Raw genomic sequence first — 19337 nt, 5'->3', positions numbered from 1 at the left:
ACACACACACACACACACACACACACACACACAGTATTGCACGCACAGACTGGTCTTGTTAGCTACCCTCACATTCTCTGGCAAAGCCATTTGGTTCCAGTTTTATAATGAGGAGATGGGAACTTCTAAAGCTATGCCACCAGTACACCAAAGAGGACAGGGGCACACACACAAACTAAAACAACAACAATGTGGTATTCATTTTCTTTGATTCTTCAGCATACAAAATGAAAGGGGACTTCTATTGTAGCACCAGCTTTATAAAATGCAGATAATTTACACCCCATTTAGCTAAAAACAGCACTACATTTAAGTGTGTATGTGTATTTGTTGTTGTTGTTGTTGCTTTTAACAATCTATGTTGAATATAGCTTTTAAGATGCCTGAAGATGCCTGGCCAGTTAACAAAATATGAGCAGCCTTTGACATTATTACTTTAATGTGCAATAACAGACACAGGAGTTTTATTACATCGGTACTTAATGATAAGGCAAAGGGTAGACTGAGTTAGGTAGAGTTGTAAACAAGCAGGGATCTGGACCGAGCTCAAACGTCCAACAAACAGCATGGTTTCTGTTCCTTGAGAGGGAAGCTTTTACTCTAAAAGCATTATTAGACTTTCGCTTTTGTTCTTACAGTTAAAACAGTGGAAGTATTGTCATACTCGTTAGCTGGACAGTCAGGATAAGCCCTGACCAGGAAGTGACCTGGTTACAGTGACGCATCAAATAGCTGTCCTTTGTCCCAGTAAATCTTACTTCTCTCGTCACTCTTTTTATAACTTGATTCTCTTTTATCTGCTCTTCTTTTTTTCCACTGTCAACTTACACAGCTGTTCTGTAGTGCTCCAGGTACCTGCCTACAATCATCCCCTCCCATTCCCACTCCTTTTCTTTTTATTTCTCTCTGTCTCTCACCCCTTTTATCTCTACTCCCCTTTCCCTCCCTTCTCTTTCTCTTCCCTGGCTCTCTTTTTCTCTCTCCTCTCCCCTCCCCCTCCTTTCCCTCTCCTATCCCTCTCTTCTTTTGAAAGAGCTGGCTTCAGCAGTCTGCCTGAAATGAGCGATGCATACCCACACATACATTAGGTGCTGCTGCCCCCTCCCACGTTTATGCTAATCTGTGTGTGTGCGCACGCGTGTGTGTTTGCATCAGTTGCGTATGTGCTCCTGGCTGCAGCACAGCAGCAAGGATATGTAGCTTCCTGTGCGCAGCTCATTCTGCCGCATGCCTCTTACTGCCACCATTACGCAAAGGAATTCCCTGCCGTCTCCGCTACTGCCGCTCACAGAGTGTGAGTGTGGAGACGAGAGAGGAGGAGGAGGAGGATAAAAAGACATGCCGCAAAGCAACACTGACAGATAGAGGACAGAGCCGGATTTCAGAGTGGTTTTTTTTCTGCGAAGATGTGCAGCGCTTGTTTACGAGGAAAACACTATGTGTGCGGGATTTACTGCTGACCTTTGTGCCGCTGAATTGTGCACATATGTGAGAAGGAACACTCTGTATTCATGTGCGTGAGTGACAGAGCGTGTGTGTGAGTGAGTGAGTGATTGTGTGGCGTGTGAATGTTTGTTCCCGATGCGGTCTGAGCGGGCTAGCCGTGTGTGTATTGTGGTACTGGAGGAGGTAGAGGAGGATGAGTCCTGCTCTTCATCCCCACCTCCACGGCCCAAATCATCCCCAGACCGCAGATCCCATCATGCCTCTCGAAAGGTAGTCGCTGAGGATGACAAGGTGAGATGGGACTGTTTGCTGAATCTCTAAATTGCTGGTTTTAATGAGGGTACCATCTACAGTTTTGTGTGTAAATGACAGCATTAACTAGGATTTAAGGTAGACCACTGCACTTTTTAGTTCTGGTCTGATGTTTATACCTGTACTGTTTCATGTGCCATTCTATAAAAATACAGTGCACTTTCAGCACATGGTTTGTGCCACTAAATATAGCGCTAGTATTGTCCTGCCACATGAGAACTGCTCTGGTTTGTATAGATTAAAAGCAAGCCCTGGTCTTTGTAGTCTCCGCTGTTGGATGTATAAAGGGCAAGCTTTCTGCTGGAACATGCTAATAAGTCTTTTCAACTTATGATGACTGCTCTTTGAAGCATGCACTGAAGAGGGTGAAGCCAAAGAAGATGTGCCGGCTGTGATGACAGGGTTTATGCATGGGGACCTCCTTCAGTCACTTACATTAGCTTAGTGGTCATCATTGTAATAGGCAAGAGATGGATGCCGGCATGCTAGACAGCCCTACTTATTTTTAGTTTGGAGGTAATGAGAGCAGGTTGGGGAAAACAGAAGAAGGCTGAAGTGTTTGTTGTAGTGCTTATTAACACTAGATCGTACTAAGTATAGACTGAACAGCAGTGTTTGACCATGACGAGCCACTCTAGCAAAAAAGGTTTGTCAGTAAGAGACATGGAGCCTCAGTAGACATACTTGATAGGTTGCAAAAGAGCGAACGGCAGCATTTGAAGATTAGAGCCTCGCCAAAATCAGCACCATCATATTAGCGTTTCACTACTGTTGCAGCAAATGAAAAACACTTTTTTATTTATAGGTTTTGAAAGAAGGAAGCTGCAATTAGAGAACAGTAGCATTAATTTAAAATTTCTACATTGCTCAAATCTTGGTAACAAAGATGAGGCTCACTAGGGGAGTCTTTAAGGCGATTTATTATAATACCAAATGTCTGCTGTGCTGCATGAGTTTTGTTATTTTTCTCTATCAAACACAGAAACAGTTAAATCTCAGAGATGACAAATTACCCTTTTATTATGAATTCATCACTTCTGAAAGCCGAAAGCAGTTTTAAAATAAAGGCTGATGCAAGGAAAAGGAGGATGCTGTTTTTGTCTTAATCTTACTTTTATCATGACTGCAGGGCATCGCTGGCTACAAATCCTGCTCAGTATGCTGTCAACCTCATGGCAGCTGTTTACATTTATGACCGTGAGCATAGATTAAACGGAGGCTAAAGATAAACCATGTGCCTGTCATTCATTCACAGTTTCTTTCTTGAGGAGGACCTTGTATAACTTGTTTAAATTTAGGAAATGTACTCAAAATTCTTCTTTATTCATAAATGTATTTTATTCATTTTTATTTTATTCTATATTTACATTTTATTTACTTTCTGTTGCAGCACAACGTGGCAAGAATGCTCAGGATTAACCCAGATTTGAACAGTTTTGTGCCAAAACAGCCACTCATAAACAAATAGGTGATATACAGCCATAAGTGACCTATGGCTCTGTCCCAGCCTGGGATTATACTCTGTGTGTGTGCAAGACTCTTCCGTCTGAAACACTCATAACTCTCTCTGATAACACACTTGTCAGCATAGAAAATTACTGCCTTTCCAATAGTGCTATACGCTGGCATTTCTCATCATTCTTTCTTTTTTTAATCTCTATAGCCATCTCTGTTGAGAGCCATCTTCAATGTGGACCCAGATGAAGTTCGCGCCCTCATATTCAAGAAAGAGGATGTCAACATTCAGGTAAATCACACACTTTTGTTGCTTCAGGTCGTTTAGTTTTAGAATAATTTACACAAACACATTAGCATTGCCTTTCACTGCCACAGGGCACATAAACAACAGCGAGGGGAGCAGCAGGCAGCCGGCAGCCCACAGCTGATCTGGGTTTATCGATTGGCTGGCGGAGTGCTTTTTTGGCAGCTTTCTGTATTCTGCATCCTATGTAGCTGCCAGCCAGACAGGACATATGAACTGTTTGTAACACTCTAACCTTTCAGATGAGAAAGGACACGACCTTCACTGGCTCTCTCCTTTTTCCCCAATTTCATTCAGTCTGTGTCCCAGTCTTCCTGAGCGTGTTTTTCCAGTGTGATTTCTGTGGTTCTATAATGGTGGGGTCATAACACCAGCTCTCCCTGGAGCCAGCTACACTAGCCCAGGCCTATTCCAGTCACATGAGATTTGTTTATAGCCCCACCTCACTGATTGGTCTCAGTTGTACTGAAAGGACGAGATGTGTGTTGAAGTGATGAAGTGAAGTGAAGAATAAAAGGGAAACGATGATAGATATTTTTACTGAATGGCACTTCCTGTGGTCTGCAACACTGTAAGGTCTATTGATTCTGTTCTGGCATGCAGCAAATGATGTCACAGCTCAGGATGTGTGTCCTGAACGAGAAGTGAAACCTATTTTTTACTGATTGTTTTTGTTTCGTAACGTCCTCCCAGGACAACGAGAAGCGGACCCCGCTGCATGCTGCAGCTTACCTGGGAGATGCTGAGATCATTGAACTTCTCATCCTCTCAGGTAAACATTACACCCCAGCTCACCTGTTAAGCTAATCATCCATCCATTCGCTTATCCTTTTCAGGGTCGCGGGGGGCGCTGGAGCCTATCCCAGCTGTCATAGGGCGAGAGGCGGGGTACACCCTGGACAGGTCGCCAGTCTGTCGCAGGGCCAACACACAGGGACAGACAACCATTCGCACTCACATTCACACCAATTAACCTATCCCCAGAAGCTGCATGTCTTTGGGCGGTGAGAGGAAGCCGGAGTACCCGGAGGGAACCCACGCAAACACGGGGAGAACATGCAAACTCCACACAGAAAGACCGGCCTGATGGTGGAATTGAACTCAGGACCTTCTTGCTGTGCGGCAACAGTGCTAACCACCGTGCCACCGTGCTGCTGTTAAGCCAATCATTTGATTTCATTTCTACCTAATTATGGACCTCTAGTTATAATGCCTGGGTGGATGGAGAAATACAGTTATGTCTGTATCCTCATTACCTCTTCTGTATGTTTATATCCCTTCACTCAAACTGTAGTATTTTTTAGGCACGAGTCTTAAAAGCGTTATTTACATCATGCTGATTGCTCGGTAAGATACTCAAAGCAATACTGAATAATTAGCTGTTCTCTCCTTATTAAAATGTGCAATTTGTAAGAGCCTCGTGGGAGTGTCCTCCCAAGAGGGACGCTTTACTTTCCAAGCTTCTTAGACTATGATGACCTGGATGACTGAGAACCTTCACAGACAACTTTTTTTTTTGTATTTCATTAATGCCATGTTACTCTTTTCCCCCCTGTAGTTCCCTACTTCCATACAGCTCAGTGCATTTTAAACTGGAATAAAAGCCTGACTGTTTGTCATCTCTTTTATCATAACATGCAGTTTCTCAGTAATTTCCATGCTGTGCTCACTGCTCAGTTACCGTCTCATGGTGACTAGTGACCGCTCTTGTGATCTGTCAACAATCTGATACGAGTGTTTTTTTGGCTTCATTTTCTGTGAAGTAAGCTGAGCACATCAGTGGGAGGAGCTTACACTTAAACGCCTGAGTGTAAGCATACGTGTAACACGAGTGAGTAGGGTGCTGTAGTGCGCGAATAAATGTGAGACTGTGTGTGCATTCAGTGTTTCTCAATGAAGAGCAAGTAACAGGTGCAGCTGCAGGGCTATTTTAACACACGGGTCGTGCCAAAAGGGGATCATGGGCATTTTATATCTTCCAGCCACTGTTGGCTCATCCTCCTTCTCATAAAATCCTTTTTTATTTATTTATTTTACAAGATATTTTTTAAGATATTTAGCTCTTCCCCTCCTTTTTGTACATTCTGCGATTCTGCGTATGGCACTATGTGACTGCTCTGACATCTCCTTTTTCTTACCCTGTCTCACTCTCTTCTTCTCACTCAAGGAGCCCGAGTTAATGCCAAAGATAACAAGTGGTTAACTCCTCTTCACCGAGCTGTGGCTTCTTGTAGTGAGGTAACACATTACACAAACACACATGCAAATGTGACCTCTGGGGAATCCGCTACAACTTTGACCCTGTCACAAGTAATGGTAAACAAATCCTTTTTTAAGGGAGATTTCGCAAACACTTTCTGCTTAGAATATCTTTTAGCTGCTTTACTGACAAGGTTTCGAGAAAGGTCTGTCGTGATAAAGTTAAGAGAATCTTTCCCAGAATCTGGCCTTAAAGGGGCAAATGGAAATAACCACTGTGTTATTGCTTTGTGTTTGATAAACGTCAAAATGTCTGCCTATTCTTCTTAGTCCTGGGCGACATGCCCAAACTAACATAGTCCCTTGTGTAGTTTCTACTTTCCAGCATTTTGATTTCAGGATGAAAGCCCTCTATGAATAGAATATGAACTTTCTAAACACCCACACAGCCACCTGTAAACCTTGGTGCTTACATTCTTAGAGCACTGAGACTGTTTTCCAGTAGACCTTATGTTTGCTCACTCTTTATTCAGGATGCTGTGGCAGTGTTACTAAAGCACAGTGCGGATGTGAATGCTCGTGACAAGAACTGGCAGACGCCGCTCCATGTAGCAGCTAGCAATAAGGCGGTACGCTGTGCTGAGGCTTTGGTCCCGTTGCTAAGCAATGTCAACGTATCTGATCGGGCGGGACGCACTGCCCTGCACCACGCTGCCTTCAGTGGACATGTAGAGGTCAGTCTTTCTTCACTCCCACACACACAGATACAGAGGTGACTACACATCAGCTCCTTGTCAATCTGATTCTGTGTGTCAGATGGTGAAGTTGCTGCTGTCAAGAGGAGCCAACATTAATGCGTTTGATAAGAAGGACAGGAGAGCCATCCACTGGGCAGCCTACATGGGTAAGAGTGTTCATAGTGGTCATAGTGTTGATGTGAATGGGAGATGCTGGCATGTAGTTCTTGACAGAAGTGAATTTGACTCATCTCCTTCTCACTTCTCTGTATTAGGTCACCTGGAGGTAGTGAAGTTCTTGGTTGCCAGTGGAGCTGAGATGGACTGTAAGGACAAGAAGGCTTATACCCCACTGCATGCAGCTGCCTCCAGTGGCATGAGCAGCACAGTGCACTACCTGCTGAGCCTCGGGGTTAACGTCAGTACAGACATACTGACAGTGTCCTTAAAATGCCGTCTGTGTCACCAAAATTTCTTACTGTAGTTAGTAATGGTTAAATTGAAAATGTTGTTCCTCTGTGCATAGGTAAATGAGGCTAATGCCTATGGCAACACACCACTCCATTTGGCTTGTTACAATGGACAGGATGTGGTTGTCGGTGAGCTGATCAAGGCAGGAGCCAGTGTTAACCAGGTGTGTGCGCATCACTCTCTGCCACGTTGCATGTGCATAGTAATTGTGTGTTTAATCCTGTTACTTGGTCCCCTGGCTTCAGGTGAACGAGAGGGGCTTCTCTGCCCTCCACTTTGCTTCCTCCTCACGCCAGGGGGCGCTGTGCCAGGAGCTGCTGTTGGCCCATGGGGCTCACATCAACTTGCAGGTAATGTTAACATGCAGTTAAAAAAGCTGAAACTAGAAATTCATCCAAGGGAGAGTATTTGCTTTCCAAAGAAGGAAGTATGTGCATAATGCTCCTATGTCTATGTATTAAAAAAGGATAAATTTTATCTTGTATGTCCTCAGTGTTTACTAGTATGCATCCTGCTCAGAATTTAGTTGAAAGCTAGAGGGACTGTGTTTTTAGCACTTTGGTAGCAGTGATGGAAACTGATATTGGGTCCCTACAGCAACAAGGTGCAAGGCCATATGGATGATGGAGGGGGAGGGAGACTCCCTAAGGCAGCAAGCTGCTCAAGCATTTTGTGTGTGTGGGTGGTCCACAGTGGCGTCTGTGATAGCTTCTGTTCATTTTATCTTTCTAACACTTCTGAGTTAGACTCATAGTTGAATAGCTGATGTTTTAATGATTTCATATTTGTAATATGTACATTTTGCAATAATAAATGTCTCTTTCTCTGCCTTCTCTCTCTTCAGAGTAAAGATGGGAAGACTCCCCTGCACATGGCAGCTACACATGGAAGGTTCTCCTGCTCTCAGGCTCTTATTCAAAATGGTGAGAGCCCTCGCCCAGTGCCGTCTGTCTCATGCATGGATTCAAATTAGTTTGGATCTCAGAGTGTGCTGTATGCCGCATATGTTGCACAATATGCTCTTTTTTTTTCTTGAGATTGCTCCGGCTTTTTTAATGGAAAATATAATTCTATCTGATTTATGTGGGTGTAGGAGCTGAAATTGATTGTGAGGACAAGAGCAGAAACACTGCCCTTCACATTTCTGCCCGCTATGGCCACGAGCTAATTATTACAGCGCTCATCAAACACGGAGCCAACACAGCCAAGTTAGTAACAACTGACATTCACCATCTGTCTGTCTTCTTGCTTCATGTTATCTGTGCAGTAGTGTTAAAGGATCAAATGCAAGTGAGCAGCTCTAAGCCTGGAAACGGTTAAGTCAGGATAAATAAAATCTTTTTTTTCTGTCATAAAAATGCTTGCATGCAATGGCTTGTCTTTTAAGGAGAGGCATTCACGGGATGTTCCCCCTACACCTGGCAGCTCTCAGCGGCTTCTCAGATTGCTGCAGGAAGCTGCTGTCCTCAGGTACATTAATGCTGACACCATTCAGGCCTGTGGAATCACCCAGTTGACATCCAAATTAATGCAGCTTGCATATTTGTGCAGGGTTTGTCATAGACACTCCCGACGACTTTGGAAGGACCTGTCTACATGCTGCTGCAGCTGGAGGGTGATTGTTTTTGCTTACTGCTTCAGTATTATTAGTTTACTTATTCTCCTGTCATTGTACTCTTTCTTTCTCTTTTCAACAATCTGATACACGTTTTGGTTGAACTGAAAGTTTGTGTATGTACTTTGTAAATGTCATGCAGTTGACTGTTGTACCAGTGAGTGGTACATTAACACAGCTGTCCCCCTCTCCACACAGGAACCTGGAGTGTCTGAATCTGCTGTTAAACATCGGAGCAGACTTTAACAGGAAAGACAACTTTGGCAGGTAAGATAAAATGTGAAAATTGGATTAAGAGTACAGTGCTGGTGTCACAAAGGTGGATGCTAGAAATGGAGTAAAATAAGAGATGGAGACAATGGTAAAGTTTTGACCACATTAAATCTGCGAATAGTGGCTAACTTAATTTATTGATCTTCACAGAGCTCCGCTACACTATGCATCAGCCAACTGTAACTACCAGTGTGTGTTTGCCTTGGTGGGCTCTGGGGCAAGCATCAATGAGCTGGACAAGAGAGGCTGTAGCCCCTTGCACTACGCTGCTGCTGCTGATATTGATGGGAAGTAAGTTCTGCTCTGTGTTCAAAGTGTAAATATTATGTTTCAGAGAATCCCTAATGCCAAGTTTAAAGTGTTTCTTTAAAAGAGATAAAAGAAACACTTTAAACTTACCCTGTCTATTGTCTTTCCCAGATGTGTGGAATACCTTCTGAGGAATGACGCAGATCCAGGTGTGAGAGACAAACAGGGTTATAGTGCTGTGCACTATGCCTCGGCCTACGGACGCACACTCTGCCTGGAGCTGGTGTGTACAGCTGCTGCACTGAATGGGGAAAAATTGGCCATAAAGGCTGATAAATCTGTTTTCTGACACTATATCAAAAAGTCTCTTTGTTTCTTTTAGATGGCAACTGAGACGCCCCTTGATGTGGTAAGAGGAATTTCAGTCTCTCACTGTAGCACCATTGAGCTTTGCGAGGAGCTCCCTCTGTTGTAGTGTAGTGGCTACGACAACTGCTAAACAGATAAAGCTGTGAACCCTCCTCTGGCTTATTATGGCATCAAATTAAAAAGGCTGTTTTTATCTGTATTTTGTACAAAACTAAAATCTGTTCATATATATATATATATATATATATATATATATATATATATATATATATTGATGTACTTTTTGAAATCATGACACATTTCTATGTAAATAAAGCCCTTTTTTCTCATGTTATGTTGTTTTACCTTTTACCTTACCTAATCTTATGCCCTCCTACCTTTTATAGTCTTTCAGTTTTCAACCAATTTTCATCCATCAGTATATGTATTGCACGTACTGGCATTTGTGCAAACCTGGATCTGAAATGAGTAATATTGCTGTTTCAGCTAATGGAGACATCAGGAACAGACATGCTGAGTGATTCAGAGAGCCACGCTCCCATTAGTCCACTCCATCTGGCAGTGAGTTTTAACATTTTTTTCTTTAAAGCATGTTTTCTTTTCTATCTATCTTTGACTCTGCATTCATTAAAGAAGGATTAGTACTTATTTAGGGCTTTTCTATTCTATCTGAACACTCACCCACTCATACAAGCACTTTCTCCTATGCTCAAGCAGTTTTAATGTCACACACTCATCCTTTTGACAGTTAGATAGAGGAGCTGGGTATTGAACCACCAACCTTCAGATTAGTAAGCCACAGCCACCCCATTTAACATAATGTGTGTGTGTGTGCTTTTTCACTTTGTCCAGGCTTATCATGGACACTGTGGAGCCTTAGAGGTGCTCTTGTCATCCCTGCTTGATGTGGATGTTCGGAGCCCAGAGGGATGCACCCCCCTCATTCTGGCCTGCTCAAGAGGTCATCAGGAGTGTGTGTCTCTGCTGCTGCACCACGGCGCGTCACCCATGACTCGGGATTACATTCACAAACAGACAGCCATACATACTGCAGGTATATAAGCAGGCAGTCGCCTTCCCATCGCGTGAAAAGGGTGAATTTTCTGGCTTTTAAAGTTAAAATTTCATTTTGCTGTAGCTATGAATGGCCACCCAGAGTGCCTGCGCCTGCTGTTGAACAACAATGACCAACACATTGATGTGGATGCACAAGACAGCAACGGACAGTGAGTGTGTGCATGTGTGTTTAAATACATAAATAAAAAAATATATAAATCTTAGGCTACTGTTTTGTGCGATTCAACTGATCACTTAAATATTCTTACTGAGTTGTGCCTGATCTCCACACTGTGTTCAGGACTCCTCTGATGTTGGCAGTGCTGAGCGGACATACAGACTGTGTGTACTCTCTGCTCAGTCAAGGAGCCAGTGTGGAGAATCAGGACCGCTGGGGCAGGACAGCACTACACCGAGGGGTGAGATAGGCACACGTGTCTACTGAGATCGCATATTAAATTTTAATATATGCTTTTTAAAAATTTCTTTTGGTATTTATACTCTCTAGTGTTTTCTGTATGTTTCACATAGGCTGTGACAGGCCAGGAGGAATGTGTAGAGGCCCTTCTCCAGCGGGGAGCCAGCGTGAGTGTAAAGGACATCCGGGGCCGCTCCCCCCTGCACCTGGCATCTGCTTCTGGCCGTGTGGGTGCCCTGGGTGCCCTGCTGCAGGCCACCAACACTTCACACAGTCACACAAACCTCACTGACAGCAAGGGCTACACACCACTGCACTGGGCCTGCTATAACGGTATTGGGACACAACGTGAAATGTTTGAGAACCATGTCAATCTGGGTTTTTTTAAGACACAGCACTGTACTTTCTTCTGTTTTTACATCTGTCTTTCTCTGTTTTCCAGGGTATGACGCATGTGTGGAGATGTTGTTAGATCAGGAGGTGTTCAGGAAGATTACAGGGAACTCATTCAGCCCACTGCACTGTGCTGTGTAAGGCTCTGTCTGTTTATATCCACGAATGTTTATGAGGATCGATTTGCTCTGAGGGTGTGTGACAGGCTGCGTTGTGTGTTTTAGGATAAACGATAATGAGGGAGTGGCAGAGATGTTAATTGACTCCCTGGGTGCAAATATTGTGAATGCAACTGACTCCAAGGGCAGGTGAGAGATGCAGACTTAAAATCATGCGTGGAGGGATTTTTTTGTTGTTGTTTTTTTTGTATTTGTTCTTAGTGAGCAGGAACGTATTTACAATAACTGTATTGATGTTGATGCAGGACTCCTCTTCATGCTGCAGCTTTTTCTGACCATGTGGAGTGCGTTTCCCTTCTTCTGAGCCATGGAGCTCAGGCAAATGTTGTTGACACCCACATGCACAGAACACCACTGATGATGGCAGCTCTAAATGGACAGACCAATGCTGTGGGTCAGTACACTAACTGATACAGGGATAAACTTGTGGAAATAATGGTCCCTGATTTGTTAACCTTTCACTTGTATTAATCTCCACTGTTGTGTTGTGTTACAGAGGTGATGGCGAGCGTTGCTAAGGCAGACTTGGCACTGCAAGATGCAGACAGGAACACAGCATTGCATTTGGCTTGCAGCAAGGTAAAGGCATTTCAGAGACAGGAAATGTTATTTAGTCATTCAGTATTAAAAATGTTGCGATTTTCTTGTGGTCTCAGTGTCTCAGATTTTAAGTTGAAAGTAGTTACCATTCAGATTTTATATTTTTGCAATGTGTGGGACGTGTATGTTTTGGCCCTGGCTCTTGGAACATTTATGTATCACTTTGGACACATCTGGCAGACACATTTAACCACATCATCACATGTTTCACTTGCATCACTAAAAGGCACAATTTGGAGAATGTCATATTATTGTGAACAATAATATTTGCCACACACACGAGCACTGGTCTGTAACTGTCACACAAAGAGCTTTTTAAAGCTTTGCGCGAGATTAACATTTATGTGAAGCTCAGAACGTCATCTCTTTAACATATTGACAAAGGCAGGATTGTTGCACATCTCACGTGGTCACTGCAGATGACTTTGGTACTCTCTGCTCTTCTCAGGGTCACGAGACAAGTGCCTTGTTGATTCTGGAGAAAATCAGCGACAGGAATCTCATTAACTGCACCAACGCTGCTCTGCAGACGTATGTAGAACCTGAAGGTTGCACCTACTGTAAGCAGCAGGATAACCGCCAAAACCCAGTGTGAACTTACTGTAGCACTCTTCTACCTGCAGGCCCTTGCATGTAGCAGCCAGGAAGGGATTGACAGTGGTGGTCCAGGAGCTGCTGGTGAAAGGAGCCAGTGTGTTAGCTGTGGATGAGAATGGTCAGCTTTCATCTCACTGCACTCACACGTACTCTTCAGGTGTAATTCTAATGTGTACTATGAACCCCTTTTCTCCTTTTATTCCCAGGTTACACTCCAGCTTTGGCTTGTGCTCCCAATCGGGATGTAGCTGACTGCTTGGCCCTCATCCTTAACTCAATGATGCCCACCTCGCCCATGGTCACCATAGCAGCTTTGCCCACTCTCTCGCTTACTCAAACAGTCATCAACCACCACCCTATTTCAAACCACATTTCCAAAGGTGTGGCCTTTGATACTCCAGCCCCACTGAGGCCTGACCACGCCTCCTACTGCAGGCCAGAACGTCCGCTGTCCTCTGTTTCTGGAGATGATGAAATGAACGACTCAGATTCAGAAACGTACTGAGGACTAGTGGAACCTCAATACTGGCAGGTTAGCCAGCCACTCAGGAGCCTTAATAGATTACTGACAAAAGCTTGACAGGGCAGTAAATACAAGCAGAGTATTCTTAGGTAAGTCTCTTCAAATCTAAAAATAATCCTCGTCTGAACCACATGCTTGCTTCCTTCAGGTGCATACACAGTGGAAAAGATGCACTAATGTAATAATTTGGTAAAATAAAGAATAATTTGCCACTTTTTTTCTCCACGGCATCACTGTACGACCAGTAACATGCCCAGCGTCCTTTTCAATTTAAAGCAGTGTTTTTATTTTTATGTTGAACTCTTTCTGTTTGAGGATACTTTCTGGAGTGGTTTTAAAGATTTTTCATTCACATTTACTAATGGAGCATCTGGTGAAGAAAAGCTCAGAGGACTGCTTTTTTTTTTCTTTGTTAAGACAGAAACTGAGGGACAATCTTATGGGACCAGCTGAAGAAGCGTTTTCCCTACTGTACTTGAGATTTTATTCAGAGTTCTTTGAGCTTTCACAGCAGCCACTGACTGTCACTCTGGGACACTTATAATGCTGCATTCAAGATTAGGATCGACTTCTTGATTCCTAGGAGAGAAAGTCAATATTGAAACCTACGTATTTATTCCAGGTGGAGATTGAATCGTTGAGAGCGGATTGTGACAGCAGGTGGATGTAAGACCAATGTACTGTACAACTGATGAACTGAATGAGCAGCCCAAGGAATGGATAACTTGCAATGCTGTACTTTCTTAATGTTTGTGTTGTGTACAAGAGACAAGAGAAGGTGGCTGTCACTGTGTGTGTGTGAGTGTGTGTGAGAGAGAAACTATCAAATATTGCCTTTTGAGGAATATGCAACATTCAAACAGAGGATGAATGCTACATGGTGAAATGTTTGTATTGTAAAGATTAAGTAACAGATGATTAAAGACATTTGTTTTGGTTTATTTTATAAGACATAAAACAAATGTGTAACAGCTGAAGTTTGGAGCAGTTCTTAACCATAACACTGAACTTTATTTTCCTGATCCCTCCAAATTTCATTCATTATCCAGGTGGTACATTCGTCCATACAGGCAGGCAGTGACCAGGCCACCCTTCGTGTTTGAATGTTTTATGGTCACTCTCATGTCTGCAGCTTTCTCCAGACTCTCGGGCTGCTCCAGGACCAGTCGGCTTGTCAGAATAGATGGGTACGCGTATTTGGTGTCAAAGTTCCCCTCCAACAGGAAGTCCATTTTAGACTCTGCTTCTTCCACTTCCTGTCCACAAGAGCTCTGATCCAACCCTCCACAACGGACTACTGCACAAACCTGTAGATATTTAACATGTGGCAAATAAAAATAGTGAGTTGTCAGTTTTAACCTTTTTAGAAATATTAAAATTCATGTGATTCTTGCCTGCAGTGCGTAACGTCCGTTGACTGTGTGTATTCCTGCAAATGCGCCGAGAGCATAGAGCTCTTTATGGTCTTGCAGTAACCACCTGTACTGCAGGCGGCAGCAGAAAGTGCCGTTGCACACTTTAACGTCACCTTGTGTCTCATTTAAGAGGACAAATGTAAATGTGTCATACATCATAGAGGAGATGAAGGTGGGGTAGGAGGGAGGAGGAGGGTCATCACAGTTGTCTTGGTAGCAGTATCCAGAGTCTGTAGCCACTGATATTGTTGACTCACCACCACCAGCCTCAACCTCAGGTGGCTCCAAAACTGGCACTCTGGCCACCAGCAGCCTGCCCTCCTCTGGGTCTCCTTTCCTGGCGTGGTGGTAGGTGGCAGAAAAAGGGGTGTAGATGCCACTTCCTGTCATGATGAGCCTGTCATTACGAATGTTGACAGCTAGTAGGGTGACATTGGCACCCAGGCTGAATGCCTGCTGAAACTGGATTGAATCCAGCAGGGGGAGCTGGTTCATCCAGGCTGTTGGAAAGATCAACTGACGCACACCCTAAAAAAAAAAGGCATAAACAAGAAGTGTTGAATTTCAGAGAAGATTTTAAAATGTTACATATATACTCTGAGTGCATATGTGGTTATATTTTATACCCTCTGCACTAGGAGCACTGTAGGATCGTGAAAGAGGATGTCGAAGCAGATGAAGAGGCCAAACTTCCCAGCAAAAGGAGTGTCAAATGTTATGATTTCAGGTTCTGGAGGTGTGTCACAGGAGGCCTCAAAGTATAGGTTGTGTTTGTGGTAGCGTGCCACCAGAAGACCATCTGACCTGTATGAAAGAAGACATATTTGATTCAGAGTTGTAATAATTACTATACTTGGTAGTTCTTGTAGTAGTTTCTGTTATAGCTATTGAAACAAGAAGTGTTAACTTTGACTCCAGGAAATGTTTGGTGTTTTTGGCACTAGGGTCAATCATTTTTGTGGGAATTGTGGAGAACTGGTCTTTATTTAGGCACAAACACATGCACTCCATCTGTGGAGAGGAGGCCATAGAAAAGAAGTGTTTATTTGTCCGCTCCCTTCATTTTCATTTTAAGAGTTAACATGTACCTGAAAGCCACATTTGTGTTGAACTGCCAGCGCCCATCAGGAGGACAGGTGGAGGAGGGGCTGGTCTTCAGGGGACAGGGTTGCAGGTCGGGCATGTTGGCCACCAGGTAGAGGTTGTTACGACGAGCCATACAGCTCAATCTCTGGAGAACCTTTGAGTCACAAACATAATCAAATATGATGAGATTCAGACACAGTGAGATGTTACATCCAACAGAGTAGATGGGTCAGCTCCCCTGGGGCCCTGAAGATAAGAGTGCCCAGTCAAAGACTATCAAAAGTGCTCTTCCTGTACTTTAAACTGGATTCTCATATTCAGAGTATTACAGTAAAGTGGACAAATTATTAGTTCCACTATATGTTTAAGTCAGCACTCTATCTTGTGAACGTAAGTCTAACTTTATTTATCCTGTATATGTTTTCTTTAGGGCAGCACGGTGGCATGGTGGTTAGCACTGTTGCCTCAAAAAAAAAAAAAATCCTGAGTTCCACCATCAGGCCGGGGTCTTTCTATGTGGAGTTTGCATTTTCTCCCCGTGTTTGCGTGGCTTTTCTCTGGGTACACCGGTTTCCTCGCACAGTCCAACGACATGCAGTTAGTGGGGTTGGGTTAATTGGAAACCCAAAATTGCCTATAGGTGTGAGTGCGAATGGCTGTCTGTGTCTATGTGTTAGCCCGGTGACAGACTGGCGACCTGTGCCTGCCTCTTGCCCTAAGACAGCTGGGATAGGCTCCAGCCCCCCTGTGACCCTGAAAAGGATAAGTGGAAAAGAATGGATCGATGGATGTTTTCTTTAGCTTTTACCACTACAAACATTGGCTCAGTAGTCCATGGTGCTGATCAAGAAAAAAAAACATCACAGCAGTGTTAAGCCTGTGGTGCTTGCCATCACCAAGATTGAAATATATGACTGTGAACCTCAGTGTTGTTGTGTCTTTCTGGCTCCATGCATGGATTCCAGCTCTCCTCCTGAGGGTCAGGAATGGTTTCCAGGTAGCTAGTGATGGATAATCGAGTGAAGTTAAATCCATGAATACCATCTTCTGGAAACACCAGGATCTGGGCCCCCTGAGAGAGACGACAGTGAGAGAGAGGAAGATTCAGTAATCTGTTGCAGTGAAAGTAAACACCTTTATACAGGGGAAGAATCAGTGGTTGTTTACTTAGAAACATAATGCTGATACAATATAAAGAATTTCTTGTTTTAAGTAGTACTAAAGGGTGGACAGCTTTTATACCTATTCTGAAGCAGCAATGACTGCTTCAGTAAAAAGTCTGTTAAAAATTGACTATGACAGATCACAGTTTGACAGTTTTCATAAAAAACAGAAAAATGTGACAAGGTTAAAAGAGGTTGGTCCTGTAAGGCTTCTGAACACTGTTCGTCTTCACTTTCTTCTGCAGTCGACTTAATTTAATTCATTCGTTAATTTGAAGGACATGCCAACAGAATTCTGTAAAAGGTCAATGAGTAATACTGTTTTAAATATGTGCATACCTGCTGGGCTGCCCGGGCTGCCTGCTCCTCGTAGATATCCAGGTTTTTCTGCATGTGCTGCAGGGCATCGTGGCGGGACACGGGCACGCGCGGATCTGGGTTCAGGATTACTTTGTGCTCGTACACAGCGGCAACATACCACGAGTCTGGAGTGGAGTCAGTTACACCGACAACAGACGCTAAATAAACATAGACAACAGCTATAACGAACAACATCGTTTCTCCACCGTCAGGCACGACACCTATGTGCTAACACAGACCATAAATAAGCGGTCAGAAGTCTTCCACGAGGCATGATGACTCAGACGATAATTTTCTAGTTAAAAAGTGATAAGAAGCTCCTCGTGCCAAACAGTGTTATATCCCCACAAATAGCCCCTGTTACGCTGCGGTTTATCTCGTGACCTCTTCCCCCCAATTTTTTCCCCAAATAACTTTATTGGCATGTAACCGGACAGAAAAACGTTAAAGAAATATTAAACATTTATGTAACATGTAACTTTAAGACTAAAGTGCAGTTAAAATCTCAATGATAATAAATAACAAAAATGTTAGTACCGAAAAAGAAAAGTTCATCTATGAAATATATAACTATAGTGGTTTAAATAACCAAGTAACCATCCAATAATACTAAATATTACATATATTTATCGTTTACTTTTAGAATATAGAAATGTTTGAAATGTATGCTTAGATGTTTGTTTATGTGTAAAAATTTTAACTTTCTTTTTCTTTTGCGGGGATGGGGTTCCTTTTATAAATTTAAAGTGTGGCTAAAATAATAATAATAAACATTTACATTTTAACTGAATTCGTTAGGACTGTTTTTTTTTTTTTTTTTTTACTGAAACATGACTTCAGTGGAAAAAATACATAAACACCCAGCTTTTATTTTGAAAATATCCCATCGGAAACGTCTGCACATAACCGATAAATTCAGCCAGTGAAAGGAGGAGTTATGTTAAAGTTTAGACCAAGTTATGATAATTCAGCTAAACCCAGTTCTTAAATCAGAACATCTTATTACTCATTTTATTATCAGACTCATTTATTATCAGGTAATTTATTGTAGCACAATAATTACAGTTTGGTACGGAATGCTCTGCCAGCAGCCGTAAATCACTACAGAGGGTCGTGAAAGCAGCAGAGCACATAACTGGCATGAGGCTTCCTACCATTCAGGACATCTTCAACGGTGCCTCCGGAAAGCACACAGCATCATCAAGGACCACAGCCACCCAGCACGTCAGCTGTTCTCCTTGTTACCATCTGGCAGATGTTACAGGAGTCTGTATGCTCGGACTACAAGACTCAAAAACAGCTTTTACCATCCATCCGTTCGACACCTCAACTACAACACTGTAATTTGTAACTTCTTAAATGACTGGTTATATTAAAAAGGCCATTTCACAACAGCCATTTACTCTTATCCCAGAGGGGTAAGCACAGGTATAATGTACCAGTGACAAAATTACTATCCCGTTTTTAGAAGAAAAAAAAACAACAACAAGCAAATAAATCACAGGGTAAAGTAATGTTTTCATTTTTAAATTAAGCTCCTTCTGTTTTGAGTATTTTTAGAGATTTTGATTAGCATTTACTAGAGATAATAATAATAATAATAATAATAATAATAATAATCTGGGATTTTTTAAAATAAATATGCCTAGACAGATGTGTTTAAATGTAAAATAAATTGACAACATCTATAAAAGAATTTCCTGTTGTAAATGTGTAGTGTGGCTATAATAATGAGACAGTTATGTAACTGTCAAAATACATGTAAATGTAGACAATAAGGGTTCATTTGGTCAACTAATTTGGTAAATAATCATTGTCTACACAAACAGGAACATTTAATAAAATGCACGGCTCTCATGATAATATATTTTTCTTTTAGCAAAAGGCATTTTAAACACAGGTACGATAAATTGTTGATAAGTGTATCGGACATACCAGTGAACCAGTTTATCTCAGTGGAGCAGAGCATTGATAAACGTTAATAATTGACTTTGTGTTTACACTGCAAGGACACATTCAAACAGCTGCTGTGACAAAGGCCAATCAGCAGCTATAAAACAAGACTAGGGTCCAGTCTCAGTGTCCACACTAAAAAACATCACCTCTTTGTGTAG

The 19337-nt window shown here is 42.7% G+C and overlaps 2 protein-coding genes across 5 annotated transcripts; one reads left to right on the top strand and one right to left on the bottom strand.

Annotated features, from left to right (window-relative positions):
• The first annotated feature begins 886 nt into the window (after positions 1–886).
• LOC147304163 (serine/threonine-protein phosphatase 6 regulatory ankyrin repeat subunit A-like) lies at positions 887–14575 on the top strand. Its single transcript, XM_086281287.1, has 29 exons — positions 887–1737; positions 3422–3505; positions 4214–4292; positions 5688–5758; positions 6253–6453; positions 6536–6623; positions 6732–6874; positions 6983–7090; positions 7173–7277; positions 7772–7850; positions 8021–8135; positions 8315–8397; positions 8479–8542; positions 8741–8809; positions 8966–9106; positions 9236–9347; positions 9447–9473; positions 9920–9994; positions 10286–10487; positions 10572–10659; positions 10791–10908; positions 11021–11240; positions 11350–11437; positions 11525–11608; positions 11725–11873; positions 11976–12058; positions 12528–12610; positions 12703–12794; positions 12883–14575. The coding sequence occupies exons 1-29, from the start codon at positions 1582–1584 to the stop codon at positions 13179–13181; spliced, it is 3306 nt and encodes a 1101-aa protein (XP_086137413.1). The 5' UTR covers positions 887–1581; the 3' UTR covers positions 13182–14575.
• LOC147304162 (biotinidase-like) lies at positions 13481–18761 on the bottom strand. 4 transcript variants are annotated; one of them, XM_086281294.1, is made up of 7 exons: positions 18378–18761; positions 17203–17381; positions 16623–16772; positions 15703–15854; positions 15241–15418; positions 14594–15142; positions 13481–14506 (listed from the first exon to the last, which is right to left on the bottom strand). In XM_086281294.1, exons 2-7 carry the CDS (start codon positions 17254–17256, stop codon positions 14234–14236), a joined length of 1356 nt encoding a protein of 451 aa, XP_086137420.1. In that variant the 5' UTR covers positions 17257–17381; positions 18378–18761; the 3' UTR covers positions 13481–14233. The 4 variants fall into 4 exon arrangements, with proteins under 4 accessions (XP_086137420.1, XP_086137423.1, XP_086137421.1 ...); XM_086281297.1 differs by having other exon boundaries at positions 17203–17348; XM_086281295.1 differs by lacking the exon at positions 18378–18761 and adding an exon at positions 17463–17565.
• Positions 18762–19337: the final 576 nt, after the last annotated feature.

The sequence above is a fragment of the Aulonocara sp. 'chitande type north' Nkhata Bay genome, linkage group LG22, assembly GCF_057382095.1.
Source record: "Aulonocara sp. 'chitande type north' Nkhata Bay isolate Kocher_YH1m ecotype deep benthic linkage group LG22, A_spYH_male_GT1.1, whole genome shotgun sequence".
Classification (NCBI taxonomy): domain Eukaryota; kingdom Metazoa; phylum Chordata; class Actinopteri; order Cichliformes; family Cichlidae; genus Aulonocara; species Aulonocara sp. 'chitande type north' Nkhata Bay.
The sequence above is the reverse complement of the archived record's forward strand: the minus strand, read 5'-3'. Positions and strand labels throughout refer to the sequence as shown.